Genomic DNA, 19160 nt, shown 5'->3' with positions numbered 1-19160 from the left:
AGATGAAATAATGTTTAAAGAATGACATTTTAATGAGAACTATATAAATGTAAGGTGTTACTCTTGTTTGCTACTGAGGCATCAGTGATAGTGTTTCTTACAGCCCAAGCAAGAGTCAAATTACTGCGTCAGAGAAAGACACAAAAACCTGGCATCTGGTTTACCATTCTGGCTTGCGATAGACTGGCAATAGCAAACACTTTACTGGCCCCAAGGAAATCAACCAGAAAACGATTTCACTTTAAATGAAAATATCTTCACTTCTTGGCAGGCTCCATGTGGCCCTGGTTGAAATTTACAAGTAGTCTCAGACTGCCTTTGGCTTTAGAGGCTGTCGCATCTTCCATAATCCCCAGTCTAAGTATTCATTCTGGTACCCTTGATGAACACAGGGAAGCAGATCTGAAGTATTTCTGCTGGCTCACCTTTCACAGGGACTCTTGAAGTTAGAACACCACTTGTTTTAGGTGACTTAAATTGTCTATTTCTTGGCCTAGTAATACTTCGGGGTTTTTAACTAACTACAGGCGTGTACACCTGACTTGGCAGATTTCTCTGGGGGAAGTAGTACTACTAGGAGTTTTCTTTCTGGAGCTTTCAGGGATCAGTTACCAGTGCTTAGCATCTAGTCTGCCAACTGAGAATCTTCATTCAGAGTAGGAAGAAGCAAGCCAAATGACCACCTTGAGGGAAGTCAAGATGCATTCTTTAGAGCTCCAGTGAAACAATATTTGAAAAAAGTTAAATAATTTAAGATTAACAAATATATTTTGCCTCGTTTCACCCTAAGAACCTTGGAACACAGCTTCCAATAAAGCTTGGTAAACTAGGTCTTAGATTAAGTGATGTTAAGTCGTTTCCGTTGGCTTATCCCTCAGTACAAAGTGGCAGATGCTAATCATGCATGTCAGTTTTATCAATTCAGCCTCATTGTGCCACCTGCAGAATAAAGCACCTCCAACAGATTTTGGAAACAAGAAGCAGTTGCTCATTTGTCAGGTTATCAACAACATACAGTACACTTATATTAGGATAGTCTGAGGAGAGTTTAATTAGAAAGATATAGGGAGTCTGTAGGGAAACCACAAAAGGTAATGCAGGAATCCAGGGCGAGCAGCACAGCAACAGCAGACTTGTCATCATAAACATAGACCTGAAGGGATGAGAAGAGGTTACTACAATCAGAGGGGGAGATAATTACGAAGAACAGGTCATCTTGAGAGGAGCAGAGACATTCAATTGAGGAGTACAAGCCAACCTGAGGTGACCCTAGAGGCCCCATAAAAATAAATACCCTAATCTCAGTCTTGCACATCACTCTGTTATTCTGTTGGGGAATCGCATTGGTTGAACCCAAGCAGAAGCCAGAGGGCACAGTAACCCTCGGGGGCAGAAAGCAGGGTGAAGAATGCAATGTGAATCTGGAAGAGGAAAACAGAAGATATGTGGCATAAATTGGTATGATATCAGCAATTCGTCATCCTGTGGGGTCAGGTGTTGGGCATGCTGTCTACTCATAAAAGAAGAGAATTACGGTTACATAAATGTGATTTTAGCCTGCCCATGTGTTAGAGAATGGGTTGGTGAGCCAGCTTTCTCCAGACAGCTACTGCTGGCAAAAAGCCTCATGATCTGTCCTAGTCCGGCCTAGAATTAGATTTGGTAGTAACAGCATACCTATTCTTAGGAGTAAATATTAGAGTGACTACCTATTTTTCTGGTTGAGTTGATTTTAGATTCCTATCTATTATGGTGCCCTACAGCTAATAAGTATCTAATGAACGTTCGTTGCTGTGGAACTTGGGAGACAGGCCTAGCTCAACTTTTTCCTTCCATGTCCCAACTTACGAGTGCTTCTACCGTAAAAACCTTCCAAACATCCTGAATATACTCTAGAAACCACTGCTGTAAAATGGAAATGACATATGATTTAAAAATATTATTCAATTTATTTTGGAGCTGCCTATGGATGAAGGTGTTTTTACAGTCCAGTCTGAGAACAGAGCTTCTCTGCTAAAGAAGCCAATTGAAATCCTGGCCAAACAAAAGTGGCTGCATAGGGGAGCAGGGACATTTGCTTCTGTGTTGAGAGGCACAGGAATTACTACCAGAGCCAACTCTTAATCAGGCTCTTAAGAAAATCTTTGACAGCAAAGTTGTCCCTTATCTTGGATGCAGATATTGGGTAACTGGGCCACCTCTTAAAATACTTGCTATTGATCTTCATGAGGATGAAAGAATACATGAAGCTAAGACAAGGAATCTCATCAACAATGAGCTCAACAAATATATGCCGACATTTATTTTTTTCCCATGTTGATTTATTTTTATAGGCGATAGTGCCCTCTTGTGATTAACATATGAATAAACTTCTGATGGCTTGGCATGACCAGTGAGATTTCAATTAAACATGCCAATTGAGGCAAAGAACCTCACTGGCACCATGAGAAATAGAAAGTGTTTTTCAAATTTGCCCAGGTGAGAAAAGGCATTGTATAATCACAAGGTGTCCAGCGGAAACACTTTTGGTTGGTACATGTAATAACTATTTGTATCTGATTAAGCAGAACAGTTCATTCATTGCCTGCCTATGTGGGAAAACCATTAACTGTATTTGACTGCAAAACTCACTATAGGTAACTACTAGAGCAGTTACATCAGAATAATCTTTGAATATTCAGTGGCAAGGGTGAGTCAACAACATTAAGATCCTGGAATGGACTGGGTTCATGTACTTTAAACAACAAAGCAGGGCTGGGGATAGTTAGGGGATTTAAGAAACACAAAACCAGCTGCACATGCAACTATTAAAATATAAAATATTAGGAGGTTCTTTCTGAGCCAAGATTTTCGACCAGCTAAACATGAGAGGGAAAGCTACAAACAGCAAAACCTCTGGAATCAGTGTTTACAGCTGTAACTCAAGGAGCAACCTTCAGGTGTACAGCATATAGAAAAACGTATGGGATGTAATATGGCATTTTCACTTACAATTACCCGTTAGTGTTTTCATGCGTGTAGCTCATGGAAAAATAAAGCTAGAATTTGCAACTGGCTAGCTTTGAAATCAACAGTATTATGAGCAATCAGCACTATGACCTACCATTATTTAGAACCTAAATTTTACCACTGTACACTCTGAGCTTTAGTTTTTACATGGGTTCATATTAGGGTCTACAATTCTCAAAATCATTTGGTTGTTTCATATCTTAGCTATAATACACATTTTATTATAGAGGCAAGTCCTCAACGATTTTAGAGAGCTACATGTGTTCATTCTTAATCATTAGGAATATTAACTCACTAATCTGCTTTAAAGATTATTGATGAATTCTTCCCCAAATAGAAAGTAGTTCTGCTTCCTTTCTCAGCCATCAACACAATGTTGTTAATAAATTTATTACCTCAAAAATATTTTCCAAGGAGTTGTTTTCTTCATTGGAAAAAGTACATTACTATGTCTCCTATCAGGTATCAGAGTGATCAAGGTCTGCAGAAACTCCTTTTGCTTTAGAACTGCTCTAAATGATTCTCTGAGAAGGCAGACTACCTGTTGATGTGCAGATGTGTAGTCTATCTGTAAATGAGCAGATTTTTACACATAGCCTGAAGAGATACACAACAAACCATCCTTACAACATATGATATCTTTAATTAAATTGATATTGGTGAGTTAAAAAACATTAAGTGAGAAGATGACAGCTAGGGAAATAAGGTATTCTTATGACTATTTATAATAAAACGTTTAAAATAAAAAAGTAAGAAACATCAATTGGCTTTGTAATTGAAGAGAGAAGACTAAGTATTGTCTTCCCAGTTCTTGTACAAGCACAGCCCACAGGAGAATAATTCTTACATAAAAAGCACAGGGAAAAGAATTGTCAATTTTTTAAATACACTTTTGTTTCTCAAAATTATTTGGGAGAACTTTGCCCAGTCGGGGATGAGCAAAAACAAGATGTAAGAAACATCAAAGCTGGGGGCATCTAGTGTTAAGAGTGTCTTGGAGAATATAGCAAAAGAGAAATTACTTCATTAAATATTATAATTTGGTATGTAACATGTACATTTAAAATTCTGATTAAAGTGACTAAAAACGACCTATTTTTTTTTAAAAAGTCAAATAAGAACTTAGGGGATAAAACTCAAGTCATATTCGCTCTCGGTAATAACTTGATGCGAGAATATAAATTCTCTCACTTTGATAAACATGGATATAAAATCTTGCTGTTTGTATTCTAGGTTTTCCTAAGTTTTCTGTAAAGAGTGATTCATGTCAGGTCACATCTAAATGACTCAACATTTTGAGCTAAAAGGCTGTTTACACAATATACACATTCTGTACTTACAGAGAAAAATAAGCTTAACACTTTTATATTAAAAAACTGGGATACAGTAGGATTAGTAGCACCATGAAAAATAATTCTTCCCCCAAACTGCAGTCTTTTATTTTACTCAGTGTGATTCTTCTCTTAATTGAATTTTTAACGTGCCATTTTAGTTACTGGGCAAAATATATAATCTTCATCTTATAATCCTTGGGGAAAGTCATTCTGGACCCAAAAAGTAAATTCATTTCCTTATTTTGTTCGTAGAAAAATAGTAGAGACCTTGCTCTGGCACATTGCTGAGGTACATTTGAATCTTCATGATTACTAGTCAGCATGTTCTCCTGGTCATATATAGTAGCACCATTGGTGGCAGCAGTGGTAAAGTTGGGGAGAGTGAGACATTGCATCCTGGGAAATATATATATATATATATATATATATACACACACACATATATATATATATATATATATATATATATCACATTTAAAAACACACAAGGAATTCTTCAAAATGTTATGTCCTCTTCATGCACACTTGACATCGACTAATACGTGTCCTCAAGTCTCCTGCTTTCAGCGTTTCTGACTGAGGTTTGCTGGGAAATAAGAAACAAGATTATCAGATTAGCCTTTTCTGGTATTTGGTTCAAATTCATATGTAAACATTCTCTTTGTGTTTCAGTAGCTCTTCTGATGACTTACTGGTTAACTTTTGAGCAATGCAATCTAACGCAATGACTGCTATAGCCTAAGAGTCATTAGTGGTCATAGGTATTTTTGTGATTCTCCTCCCTGCTGCCATTACCCTTGTCTATTTGTCTCTCCCTCTCTTTCTCTTATACATTTTTTAATGGTCCTAGAACGAGAGGAATCTGGGCAATTGATGATGAATAAATGATAATACATAACACATAAAAATTACATAAAGATAATACATAAGAAAAATATTAATGATAACAAAAAAAGCAACATATAAAAATAAATTGAAATTGAAAAAAAATTCCAATAGGATAAAGTATCCTGAGGTACATGTATCGTATGTGGTCTTACTCAGTCAAACACTTGGATGAGAGCCTTGAAAACATTCTGGGAAAGGAGACTACTGGACTGGGGAAGGCAAAACAGATTATTGCTTCAATTTCTGGGGTGGCTTCAGTTGCTCACTTGTTATTGAGCAGGTCACATAACCTTTCCTTGCTCTGTTTTGCTTTTGAAGAATTATTACCAAGCCATCTCAAACTACATATACCTATTATTAGCCAAGTCTGCTTTGCTGACCTGAGTCTGGTATATGAGGAGAACAAGCAAGAATAAACGACATGGTCCTTTAAATTCCTAATATTTGTTGGGTATAAACCATCCATGAACTGCCTCTCTGTTCGCTAGCACCTCTGAAGGAAGCTTAGGACCTAAACTAAAGCCATAAGCACCTTACCTGAACATGTCTGACACATCTACAGTTGCCAGCCAAAAGCTGTAGGAGTTGGCGTAATAGTTGCAGGTCCCCCGCCCATGACACTCAATGAAGGGAGCTGAACGAAACTCTTCCAAGCAGGAACCAGGGGAGGCCAGGGCTTGACCTGAGCCCTCTGCCCCTGCACTTGTGTGCTAGAAAAGACAAGGGAAAATGTGCCACAATACCCATGTGCCATGATACCCTAGTGAACATCCAAAGATATATGCTGAGCTGGGCCAAAAATTCAAAGCCAGTGAAGGAACTAGAGCCAGAGGTAACAGAACAGTATCCACACCAAAAGTATCCAACAGAAGAAACAGGCAGATTATGAAAATATGTTCCAGCAAATGTATGAGAGGGAACACAGTGCTTGGACAGAAGCTATATGAGGTTCAAGCTTCCTACTACATAAATGATACGGATTCCTCATATTAGATAGAAATGTAGATATGACGGACAGTCAGCTTTGATGACAAAGACAAGGAAGAGTGTTGCATACCATCATGAAGGAATAACCAATCCAGAGAGAATCCCATCCCTGAGGACAACGGGGAATCTGGATGGTCTGACTGTGAACTGCAATCACCACGGCCGGAGCTTCACATACTGCACATCTGGTAAGGGAAAGGCAGAAGGAACACAATCTACAGAGTAAGCATATGGGAAATAGCAGTCCCTCTTCTTTGGAAGGCTTCCTGGTATAAAAGCCCATTAAGGTGTCTTCAGTGCTCAGAAAAAGAGGAGAAAAATGCACTTTGAGAATTGCTTTTGCATAAGCCAAGTCTCCCAATATACATAATAAATTTATAAATGAAAAGTGTAAGCTTTTTAAAAAAGAAACTACAGAACCACTGCTACAGCATTTTCATTTTCTATTCTGCCCTAAATTTGTATCCATACTTGCTATAGTCAATGTCATAATTGCTGTAAGAGTTTGGCTTAGTGTACTGCACATACTACTTGCTGTCAAAGTGCCCAACTGGAGGGGAGACATTTAGTAATGCTAAAGCTGTGGTAAGAACAATGTCTAGTAAACTTAAAAAGACAAGAAACAGACACTTTCTTAATCCCCACCCATTATTTTTGGCCCAAAGGATATTTATTAACCATTTGGCCATATCTGTAGAAGTACAACATACCCAGAATGCTGGGCAAGTACCCAGGCACTTGGAGATGTGGCTTAAATCTATAAAATCAAGTAAAATACAGCTGAGTCTACCAAATCTTTAGTAAAGAGCATGAGGGTACCTTTTGAAATATGACTAAACCAATTTGGTAAAGTTTATCTACAAAATAGGGAATGCCTTTAGGGGATCTTTTATTCCCAAGGTTGGGACTGACAAAAAAAAAATCACACACAAAAAAATGAATTCCCAAAGGATTAGGGCAAATATATTGAAAAGGGCACCATGAATTTGCTATTAAGAGAGGCTGAACGAGGTTTAACCTTTATATTCAATGTCAAAGAAACTAGAGTTTCCAATGATTCACCCTTTATGGTTACTAGACTCCTAGGTCAATTGGGTCATGATCAGAATGAAAATGGCAATATCTAACATGCCTAGGAGGTCAAGTTAAACTAGGGTTCTAAGGTAGCAACACTCTAGGAAATCTCTATTAATGGTACCACCCTCCTCTTAGCTACTCATGCGCCAAGTCTCAGCTACCACTTTCTCCTTCCCATAACTAATCATGCCAAATCTTATTTATTCTATTAATGTGATACATGTACCCTACTGAGAGTTCCAATCCACTCCTACCAGGACTACAGCGATATTCTCAATCTAACTGCTCTCTCCACCTCTGGACTATCCCCTTTGAAATCCATGTTATACATTGATGTTTCTGTAATCTTCCCTGAAAGCTCAAAAATGTCAGATGTCCCCATTACATACCAAATAAATTCAGAACTAAAACCTAACATTGAAAGCCTTCTACAGTCTAGGTCCAAGCTAACTTTCTGATCTCTTCTCCCTCTGCAACTTTTAGAAACTACATTCTAGACCTATCAGTCTACAACCCATTCCAATGTTCTCTACCTAGTATGCCTTTCTCCCTTATAAATGCCTGTGTCTCAAGTCCTTTACATCCTTCAAGGGCTAAGCAGTTCAAAACATATTTCTTCCATATAGTCATCTCAGATTTCTCTAGCTGGAATTAAATATCCCTTTCCCAATGCTTTCATAACACTTTACTGGATCTATTGCAGCACTTAGCCCAAGCCTGATACATATTAATTTACATATATTTGCCTAGTGACTAGACTGTGAGCTTTTTTTGTATATTACACTAGTCTATCATGGGTCCTGGTCAAAAGTAGATCCCTGATAAATATGGATCAAACTACATACTGCACTGAGTATTATAAAGGCACCTCTATTCTACCTAACCTGAGATGAATATGATCAGATTATTAGCTTTGGACTCATTTCTAACTAGCTAAACTAACTAGCTAAACTAACTGGAGATTGATAAAAATTAAGGGTATACCAGTGTCTCACCGACTAATGAATGGCTGGATGCTCTGGCCCTTCAGGGGCTCCATGCTCATTGGCATGGGCTCTGGGGTGGAGAGCCAGTAAGAATAGTCATTTCTTGAAGCAAAGTTGCAAACATTATTGATGTTGCAGAACATGAAAGGCATGGTACTGAAGCGACGAAGGCAGCTGCCGGCCGTTCCTGGGAAGAATGGGGAGAAAAAGAAAAAATGTCATGATGATTAGTTTCTTCTAACATACTAACAACCTTTTAAAGAGGAACTTTCCCCCATCTCTTAGATAATAAATATACTTTAATTCTTCAGTTATAATATGCACATTTACTCATGTTTTTACATCTCTAAAATCAGGACAGATCTTACAACTTATGTAGACATTTATTGTGGTAGCTTATTATATACTCCCCAGCACTGTTTTTAAACTGGTGAGGCATCTTATAAACAATGGTGTCTTATGGAGAATATTGGGTAATTTATTGTAGACGAGTGAAAGGCACACACTGATTCCTTATAATATCATATCAGTATTTCCTCTCCAGGCTGTCCTCGCTTCTTCCAAGACATCCCCAGTATATGTCTTATGTGGGTTCACAATCTCTTTAAGCCTAGGGAAAACTGTAGTGCTGACTAATATGCACAGCAACCATGGACAGGTTTGCAGGTAAATAATACAAGGGAAAAAAGTAAATGAGGGAGAAAGGAAGAACGTAAGGGGAAAAAAAAGGAAAGGAACTAGAGTCTTTAAATTTCTGAGCTGGTAGGGGCAATAGAGGTTATCTCTACCAGCGATTAGGCCATTCTTTTCTCATTTACTCACAAAAGAATGATGAAAAATGATGTAACCCCCTCACACATTTTTAAGTTGACATCTCAAATTTTTCATCAGAAGTTTAAATTGATACTGTGCCAGTTATTAAGTTATTGGTTATTGTCTCTTGGCTTCAAACCCACCCTTCTATACTTTGTAATACCGGAGCCTGGAATTTTGCAAACCACATTTCAACATTGCCAGCTGTCATTTGTAGTGTTTTGTGAATATTTATATTTAAAAACAAACTTTGACATCACTCTTTTAAATGTATCCAATGTAAGTATTTGAAACCTAACAATAAACCTTTTGAAAAGTGCATAAACTCATCTTTAATAACTGGAAATTATACAGTGCTCCTTTTGCATTTGGAAATTATATTTCCATTCCACTTCTCTCACACAGTTTTATCCTAATGTATTTTTTTTATTTTTGAAAGTCTTTTACTGATTATCCAATCATAGTTTTCTGAAACAAAAATTTAAAGTAACTTTTAAAAACTTTCTGTGACCCTAAGGCTTTACATGTTAAATATTTTATTTTGAATGGTCATCATCATAATAATTACTAATTCACATTGATCAAAAAGATAGTTTATTATAAATTTTGATAATTACTAAACGTTAAAAGAAAACTTTTATTGGAAATGCATTTCCTAATGAGATGGATTAGAAGTGAATTATAGAGCCTGAGTTGATGGAGACTTTAACAAAGCCATTATTTTGAATTGTTCCTCTGAATTTGTCCCCTAGAGGTTTTCATGTTTCAAGGCAATATGCCATAGTATGAGTCTTTTATAAAGTGGGAGATGGGTGGTAGTGAAAGGGGACGTGGGAAACAAGATTATCCAAAGCACATACACAGGCAGTTCGACTTTAGGAGAAAGTACATATGAAAGTTGAGGATTTGTAAACTAAGTCCTTTAAAATTATACATTGGAAATTCCTCATGTATCCAAAGGGGTATGCTTATCTCAGGCTGAAGGTGACTGACAAAAGACCAATAATTCTTAAAACTGGTAGACTGTCAGAATCACTGGGAATTTTTATATAATAGGTTTGGGATGGGCCTAGGAACCTTTTCAAAAGTTCCCCAGGTTGAAAAGCATTGATTTATTGTAATTTATACTTTTTTCAGAAAAAAATGGCTCAGAGAGGTGAATGATTTCAAAGTCATGTGAGAGCAAATAACAAAATTGACATAACTGAAAAACGAATGGGTTTAGAATTGGTAGGTGTTACAAATGAAACTATCTTCAAAATAGAAACAGACTCACAGACATAGAGGACAGACTTGTGGTTGCCAAGGGGTAGGGGGTTTGGGGAGGGTTGAACTGGGAGTCTGAAGTTAGTAGATGCAAACTATTATGTATAGAATGGATAAGCAACAAGGTCCTACTGTATATAGCACAGGGAACTATATTCAGTATCCTGAGATAAACCATAATGGAAAAGAATATAAAAAAGAATGCATATATATGTATAACTGAATCACTTTGCTGTACAGCAGAAATTAACACAACATTGTAAATCAGCTATACTTCAATAAAAAAAAGAATTGGTAGGTGTTGGAGTCAATTCTTATCTCCATCACTTTCTGAGTGTGTGGTTTTGAATAAGTCACTTAACCGCTTAGCCAGTTTGTGTGTGTGTGCGCGCGCGTGCGCGTGCATGTGGGTGTGTGTAGTGGAAAAATACAATACTTGTCCTATATCATTCTTGATCATAGTTGTGAAAATCAAATTGGATAATGAATATGAAAGTACTTTTAAATTAAAAAGTAATTTAAAAATAAAACTAACATTACTAATCAGGGACAGAGATGGAAATATCCCTGGCCTCAGAAAGAAAAGGAAGATGCGCATAAAAGGAATGCCCATAATGATGAGAACATGGGTGTTTGGTTGTATTTATGCTGTAGGCTACCCATAATGATGCAGAATTCTGGTTATAGTTTCTAAACATTCAAAGAGACTGTGATCTCATGAACTCTCAATGCCTTTATTAAAACTATAGACTAATCGTTCCTAGTATGCTTTTTTTCTCCCAGACAGAACAGTTTTAGTATTCAGTGTGTTTCCTCCACCCTCTTTTTTATACACCATAATCCTTTCACTAATCCAGCAGAGACTATGTATTTACTTAATCAGGTGATTGTTTCCTTAACATCAAACCTATAACTATTCTTTGCTTAGCCATCAAGATATCTCCAGTTTGATCCTTGAGTGAGCTCTAAGCATAGACCCTGCAATCCAGTATCACACTTGGGATCTTGGGCCCTATCATGGCCTTCCTATGTCTGAGGCATAAACTGTACCTGAGTCAGGGCCAGTTTATAGCCTCTACGTCTGAATACATACTATGATGGGTCTCGTTTGACCAGATACACACATTTTGAAAAGTTATAGTGATATACAGGGTAAGAGATCCCATTTTTTCTTTGCATTACATTTGTGAATTTCATGATGTTCAAAAACTTCTAATGCTTTCTATTCACTAGATAGGTTAGAGATTTGAAGTTTATAAGCTTGATTACGGGTATAAGCTGTACTCTGACAGTAAAAAGAGAACGGAATAAAAGGAGAAAAAGTTTATGGAAGGGCTTCCCTGGTGGCGCAGTGGTTGAGAGTCCGCCTGCCGATGCAGGGACACGGGTTCGTGCCCCAGTCCGGGAAGATCCCACATGCCGCAGAGCGGCTGGGCCCATGAGCCATGGCCGCTGAGCCTGCGCGTCCGAAGCCTGTGCTCCGCAACTGGAGAGGCCACAATAGTGAGAGGCCCGTGTACCGCAAAAAAAAAAAAAAAAAAAAAAAAAAAAAAAAGTTTATGGGAGAAAAACTAGAGAAAATTATCTAAAAGATAAGAGTATTTTCATAATGAAGATTTGTTGATTCTAAAATTAGAAAAAGATGCTACATAAAGAAAGCAAAAGAGAGAAGGAAAAGTAGCAGAGGGAAGATGAAAAGGAAAAAAAGAGAAGTAGAAGAGAAAGAAGAAAGCTGTTTGGCAAACTCCTACTTTATTAGGCTCTTTAAAATGACCTGTGACTACTGGCTTCCATGTAGGTAGATGTGCCTGGCAGGTGTGGCCATGTGCCCTGGAACAAAGTGAGCACAGCAGACCTCTGGAGGTCTCTGTTGCTGCAGAACTGTTTTCACAGAATGGCCCAGGTAAAGAGACTTCAGAAGGCCTCTTACTATGGAGACCCCAGAAACTGGAGACCTAGACTATCTTCTTAAATGTCTTTATGGAGGCAGAAGGGATAGTGATTTCTAAAATAGGTAGCCCCAGGTCAAACAAAGGGGCCTCAAAATGAAAAGTCAGAATTCCAGAAAAAGAAATGTTAGGGATTTGGAAGAGGTCTTGAAAGTCATTCAGTCCAGCCTCATCCCATCAACAAAACTGCCCACCCTATAGCATAGAGAAGATGCATGAGAACACATTAAATGAAGTGGATCCTATATGGAAATATGGTGCTTTGTACAGCTTTAAACTACTCTGATAACACTTTATAAAGCTAAGGTGCTTATTCATGAACTAGCAAAATTAAGCAATGATCTTACTTTCTTTGATCTAGAATCCAAGATTCTCTTCAGCACTTATCTTTAACTTGATAAAGACCAGTGTCAGAAAAGAGGAAACTATCTCCCATGAGTTACGAACACTGCCCCCTTAAGCAGCTGCTATGCTATAGAGAGCCCAGAGAATCTGTTTCCTCAATAACTAAGCTAACAAAAGTACATATGGCCCTTTCCAAATGCCTTGCTTTAGGCCAAGAATTGTACCTCACACTAGCTAATCAATGCTTTTAGTTTAAAGTTAAATATTATTTATTTAAAACTTATAGTGAACATATTCAGCTGCCCTTGACGTGATCTTCAGTTTAGAAGCCCCAAAAGAATAGAGAGAGACACTTTGGCCAAGGCTACTCTAGAACCCAACAAGATTTTCAAAACAAAAACAAAATGCATAGTAAGAAATAAGATGCTGAATATCTCACCCAAGTCTTGACCGTGAGCTCTTTTATTTCCTTGTACATACAGGAGAGAAAAGCCTTCATAAACCTGGATAGTTCCCTGTGGGCATTGTGGTGCATCTGTTGTCTGGCTGTGACGTGTGATGAGAAATCCATGGGCAACAGAGGAGGTTCCAGGGGGACCTGGGGGACCTTGCAATCCATCTGGCCCGGGGGGACCATCCAAACCACGGATACCTATTTCCAAAGAATCATCAGTATACAAATTAAGTAAGCTCTGATTCCCTATTATGGCTATCGACACAACATTATGACCTTGTTTGATTAGTTAATATTTATAGAATGTCTACAAAGGCATTGTCAGATATCATGGATTTGGAGATAAATAAAATACAGTCCCTGCCCTCAAAGAGATTTAAATGTATTCTTTTTCTTCTGAAATTGGTTGATGACATTAGGCACTAAATAAATACTGAGTGAATGGAACATTAGATGGGAAAATGTGATGCTTATTTGGGGGGTTTGTGTTATCTAGTCTCTTGCTGTACTAAAGGAGTACAAACCCCATGACGAAATTTCAGCCTGCTGTTTTGTTCATCAACGAGAAAGGAGGGGTGTGGCTGCCATCAACCTGCCAGCTTCAGTGCTGATAAACATTTTCCTTTGAATCTGTCTGGGGAATTATTCTCACGCATACCTTTTTGTTTAGAGAATAGGCTGGGTACTCTAAGGAAACTTTTCAAAACGTCTGATTTCAATCTACCACTGGTTCCCATTCTCCATTTGGCCACTCGACTTGAGCTTATTTAAAAATTTTCTCTATTTACAGGCCTTTGGCCACTGTGTGTATAGATTTTCATTTGGGGGAATTTCACAGCAATGCCCATATATGTGATGAAGATGGCACTAACTTGTTTCTTCCCTAGAAATACAGTTAATGAAACAGGAGGGTGTTGGTTCTAGGAGCAACACAGTTATCACCAACCTGCCTTGTTGCCGCTGCTAGTTTTTACCAATACAAACCTTTATGTTTATATTATTTAGAGTTATATTTATATTATCTAAAGTTGTTAAAACATATTGAGGGACTTCCCTGGTGGCGCAGTGGTTAAGAATCCGCCTGCCAATGAAGGGGACACAGGTTCGAGTCCTGGTCCGGGAAGATCCCACATGCTGCGGAGCAACTAAGCCCATGCACCACAACTACTGAGCCTGTGCTCTAGAGCCTGTGAGCCACAACAACTGAGCCTGCGTGCCACAACTAGTGAGTCCATGTGCCACAACTACTGAAGCCCACGCGCCTAGAGCCCGGGCTCCGCAACAAGAGAAGCCACCACAATGAGAAGACCACACACCGCAACGAAGAGTAGACCCCGCTCGCCACAACTAGAGAAAGCCCACGCGCAGCAATGAAGACCCAACGCAGCCAAAAATAAATAAATAAAATAAATAAATTTATTCAAAAAACATTGAAAATTATCAGAAGTTAAGTACAGTGAGTACCTGGAAAATCCTCATTTTGAGGAAAAGCTGGGTTTTCCAGTGCTCTAAACACATAAATAAAAACCACCTTTCTATGCTTCTCTTATATTGGCACATCTGTGTCATCCCATTTTTCCCAAGCAACAGACTCCCTACCTAGCTATGCTCTCTCAAGAGGAGGCTCTCACAGCTTCAATTGGAGGCCGTATGTCCAGAGGTCCCCCAGACTTAAAAACTAGTATCAGCAGCATGTCTCACCTGGCTGGCCTGGTAAACCTGGGTCTCCTTTGTGCCCTCCTGCACCATCAAAGCCAGGGAGTCCATTGCGTCCAGGATCTCCTGGAGGGCCAATTGGACCTATAGGAAAATGAAGTAGGGTTTTCAAATGTGGGTAGAATAAATCCACATCCAGATAGATTTGGGACACTTAGGTCCTCGAGTGTCACTGAAGTCACAATCTGGTTTTGTCTTTAATTCAGATAAATGAAGGAACAGCTCAAGCCCAGGACAAAAGAAGCAGACAAGGATTTAGCTTTAATTTTAAACAATTCATTTGCCTGTGTGGAGATTTCCATAATATGGCAGTTGTGTTCTCCTTGCCTTCAGAACAAGATAGAGCGCAAGGCCAACTTTTATTATATATCTCACCATAGGCAAGGCTGTTACTGCCTGGTACACTTTATTGATGAAAAAACTGCTATTAAGCCACCTGATAAAACAGAAAGACAAGATAGTTTCTAGCTTTCTTTCTAATCAAAGTTGGCTGCAAGCATAGAGTCAAATGGCCAACTAGATAGGATTTAGTTTGAAAATCAGGAGGCCTCACAGTGGGGAACTGATAGCCCACCAAATCAGCCTTCTATCCTTCTTGTGGTTGGGATAGAGAAAGTACCATATCTTAAATGCATGTTAATTTCATTACAGAGATTTTAACAACATTAACCTAATCATTCAAGTTAGGATAGCCAGAGGAGTTAAAAGAAATTGGACTGGGCCAGAAGAAATTAGGGCATGAGAAATGAACACTTTCAAGGAGAAAAGGAAATGGAACCTAGTGGTCTGGTATTCTACTAGTTGCTGAGACTCATATCATCAGAGACAAACTCTAACAAGTGAAAGAAGAATGAGGTTTGAAATGTTTTCAAATACATAAGGCTTAAAAAGATGATCTACAAAGGTACCTGGTAAACCTTGAGGTCCTGGTAGTCCTGGTAGACCTTTTAATCCAGGCTGGCCTGGAACCCCTGGTGGACCAGCATCTCCTTTGATTACAATACTCTGTCCTGAAGGACCAGGTAATCCAGGGGGGCCTAAGAGGCAAAGCACATGAAGTTGAAGGTAGGGAAGAGAAAGGTCGGAAAGAATGGATGCCAAAGTAACCTCAGATCAGAATAAGAACTGGTTTGAGAGAAACAAGTTACATGTATTAGAATTTGCTATGTCCAACAGAAATCTGTTTGGGAAAATTATCATTATCTCACCCAAAAGGCTGAAAAAATAAATAATTTTCTTAGGGTCCATGGACAAATTAGGCATATTGTCTCAATTTTCAAGCCTTGAATCATGACTCGGTTACAAGGAAGTCTAATCCACTGCAAATCTGTGAACACTGGTGTCAAGGTTAGACAATTCTATTTGCTGTAGAGTCCATTCTGATTCTAACATCATTTGAGTTCTTGTTTGTTGTGCTTGTCAAGGGACCCACTGAACTAACTAGTAGAGGAATTTAGTAGATGCTCTGTTTCACAGTTTACAGGAAACCTCTTTAAGTCTCTCAGCAAAAAGAACTCTTTTCATATTAAAAATATACAAACATACTTATGTGACTTGCTCTTGTGACCTATTCAAGTGAATACGGGAAAGTTAGTATAAAGGTCAATAAAAATCTCATTGAAGCATTCTTGTTGGTCCTGCATCTACCTTAAACTTAAAAGGTCTGCTCCTGATATTACATTATTGAAATAGAGAGCTTGAGAAGATTAGTTAATAGAGGGAGAGTCCTGCCTATTTCCCCTCAGTTGTTGGGGACTGAGACTCTGAAAGTTTTGGTTGAAAGGCAGAATGCAAACTTTCAAATTCTTCAATGAGTTTAAGTATCAGGTATAACTAGCTCCAGAAATAAGTCTTACCTGGGGGGCCAATAAGTCCTGGATCCCCCTCAGGGCCAGTTGATCCAGGTTCTCCACTGGGTCCTTTCATGCCTGCAAAGAAGGTACACACAATTGCACAGCAAAGCAACAGGGTCACAGCCTTTACCCAGCCAAATCAGAAAATGGGTGTCTTCTCCCAAAGTAGTTTAATGTAAAGAGGGAAACTTCCAAACACCCCTTCAAATACCTGGAAATCCTGGAACACCAGGGAGACCAGGATCTCCTTTCATTCCATTGAGACCTGGCCGGCCAGGATTACCCTGAATAAATAAAATCATTAATTTTAGAAAAAAGTTGGGAGGAGGGAAGGAAGTGAGGGCATAGGTGGTGATTTGTAGCACTGGCTCTAGAGTCAGACTTCCAGGATTCAAAACCCAATTCACCTCTTATTAGCTTATGTGACCTTGAGTTGTTTAACTTCTTTGATGAATCATTTTCTCACCTCTAACATACAGAAAATAATAGTATCTACTCCATGAAGTTGTTGTGAGGACTACATGAGATAATTCATATTAAGTACTTAGAAAAGTGATTGGCATATGATGTATACTTAATAAATTTAGTTATTATTTTACTATCATTAACAAAGGCACTTCTTTTTTTTTTTTTTTTTTTTGCGGTACATGGGTCTCTCACTGTTGTGGCCTCTCCCATTGTGGAGCACAGGCTCCGGACGTGCAGGCTCAGTGGCCATGGCTCACGGGCCCAGCCGCTCCACGGCATGTGGGATCTTCCCAGACCGGGGCATGAACCCGTGTCCCCTGCATCGGCAGGCGGATTCTCAACCACTGCGCCACCAGGGAAGCCCGGCACTTCTTTTTTAGTGTAGCCCTGATGTGGTAAGTGTGTGAATTAGAATCTAAGAAATGATAAAGTCTGAAAGACTAAGCAAAAAAATATAGTGGGCTTATTAATTAATTGGGTTTGAGGACCAGGAAAACAATGGGAAGAAGAAGAGTTGAAAATAACTCTAGAATGGATCTAAAGGGAAAATAAGTGTGGAACGATGAAGCTCTTATTAGTAGTAATGAAAAAAGAGGCAAGGCTGGAACATCTTATGCCCAAACGTACGAAAGAACTTTAAAACGGGGGGCATGTCAGAAAGTCACAGGATCCAGCTTGAAGGAGCTCCCAAATCTAGGACAGGTTGAGCATCAAAATAAGTAATAATAGAATAAAAATTATGAATCATTGAAGAGAATGAGAATTTATGAGTCCATAATGATAACAAATAGACAGTAAATAGAAGAGAAGGGAGGCTCTTGCTTACAGTAGGGCTGAGTGGTATATGTGGAGGTAGTTGCCACTATCACAGTATTGAACAGTTGAGGCAAAAATCATAAATAGATATTATATCTAGGGAGAAATTTTGATGTGGAATAGTATATATATTTGCATTATCTTAATGTGTCTTCCTGTAGTTTTGCTTATTAGTTACAAGGGGAAGAATAGTAACCATGCAGTGGAGAAACGAGGTAACAACTTGATGGGAAGATCAAAATTAAGATAACTAATGAAGGGCAGATGAACACCATGGGCCTCCATATCTGAGAACACACAACTCATGGAGTATTCCAACTGGGGATGCATAACCTGAATCTAATTATGAAGAAACAGCAGACAAAAGAAGAAACATTCTTTTTTTTTTAAATGTGAACGGGCTACATTTCTTCAAAAATGTCAAGGTTATGAAAGAAAAAAATAGGTTTAGAAACTGTTTCAGATTGAGGGAGAATAAAGAGATATAACAGTTAAATGCAATGCATAGTTTGGTCTGGATCTTATTTTGGAGGAGGAAAAATGCTATAAAGGATATTACTAAGTCAATTGATACAATTAGAACATGTGGGCAGAAATAAAAATGTTACATCGATGCTCAATTTCCTGAAGTTGAGAACTGTACTATGGTTATATAAAAGAATATATTTAATTTTAGGAAATATTACACACTGAAGTATTTAGTGATAAAGGGACATGATAGATACAACTTATTCCCAAATATTTCAGAAAAAAATACATAATTATACACACACACGCATACACACACAACATACATACAGAGAGCAAATGGGGCAAGACATTAACAATTGGTTCATCTGGGTAAATGTGGTTTTTCACCATTCTTGCAATTTTCCTATAAGTTTAACATTATTTCCAAACAAAAATTAGAAGGTGCAAATGTAAGAACTTGCATGAAAGAAAATGAACAGAACTCGACAATACCAGATTTATAAAATGTTGGTATCAGACAGTAGTCTTGAATCAGGCATAGTGACATGTGAACTGGAAGGACATGGGAAATGAATGAGGTAGGAAGTGAGTAGAGAATGAATAAAGAGAAGATTAAAATTTTAAGTCTAGATGTCTAGAAGAATAGTGATAACAGGAAAAAATGGTTAGTTGTTGGAAAGCTTTAAGGACAATTTCTTTAGATATTTTTTTCTGCTATAAAGCAGCCA

The 19160-nt window shown here is 38.3% G+C and overlaps 1 protein-coding gene across 5 annotated transcripts in view; it reads right to left on the bottom strand.

Annotated features, from left to right (window-relative positions):
- Positions 1-3674: 3674 nt before the first annotated feature.
- Positions 3675-19160, bottom strand: part of COL4A5 (collagen type IV alpha 5 chain) — a 223845-nt gene continuing 208359 nt past the window's right edge. For all 5 annotated transcript variants that reach the window (XM_029241156.1, XM_029241158.1, XM_029241157.1 and 2 more), the window contains 9 exons: positions 16889-16961; positions 16681-16752; positions 15733-15861; positions 14810-14908; positions 13094-13306; positions 8291-8468; positions 6289-6403; positions 5769-5941; positions 3675-4929 (listed from right to left, as the gene is read on the bottom strand). In XM_029241156.1, the coding sequence (XP_029096989.1) occupies positions 4848-4929; positions 5769-5941; positions 6289-6403; positions 8291-8468; positions 13094-13306; positions 14810-14908; positions 15733-15861; positions 16681-16752; positions 16889-16961 (1134 nt within the window). In that variant the 3' untranslated portion in view covers positions 3675-4847. The remainder of the gene's footprint in view (positions 4930-5768; positions 5942-6288; positions 6404-8290; positions 8469-13093; positions 13307-14809; positions 14909-15732; positions 15862-16680; positions 16753-16888; positions 16962-19160) is intronic.

This window comes from Monodon monoceros, unplaced genomic scaffold (assembly GCF_005190385.1).
Source record: "Monodon monoceros isolate NGI ecotype Baffin Bay Population unplaced genomic scaffold, NGI_Narwhal_1 Super_Scaffold_22, whole genome shotgun sequence".
NCBI lineage: Eukaryota > Metazoa > Chordata > Mammalia > Artiodactyla > Monodontidae > Monodon > Monodon monoceros.
The sequence above is the reverse complement of the archived record's forward strand: the minus strand, read 5'-3'. Positions and strand labels throughout refer to the sequence as shown.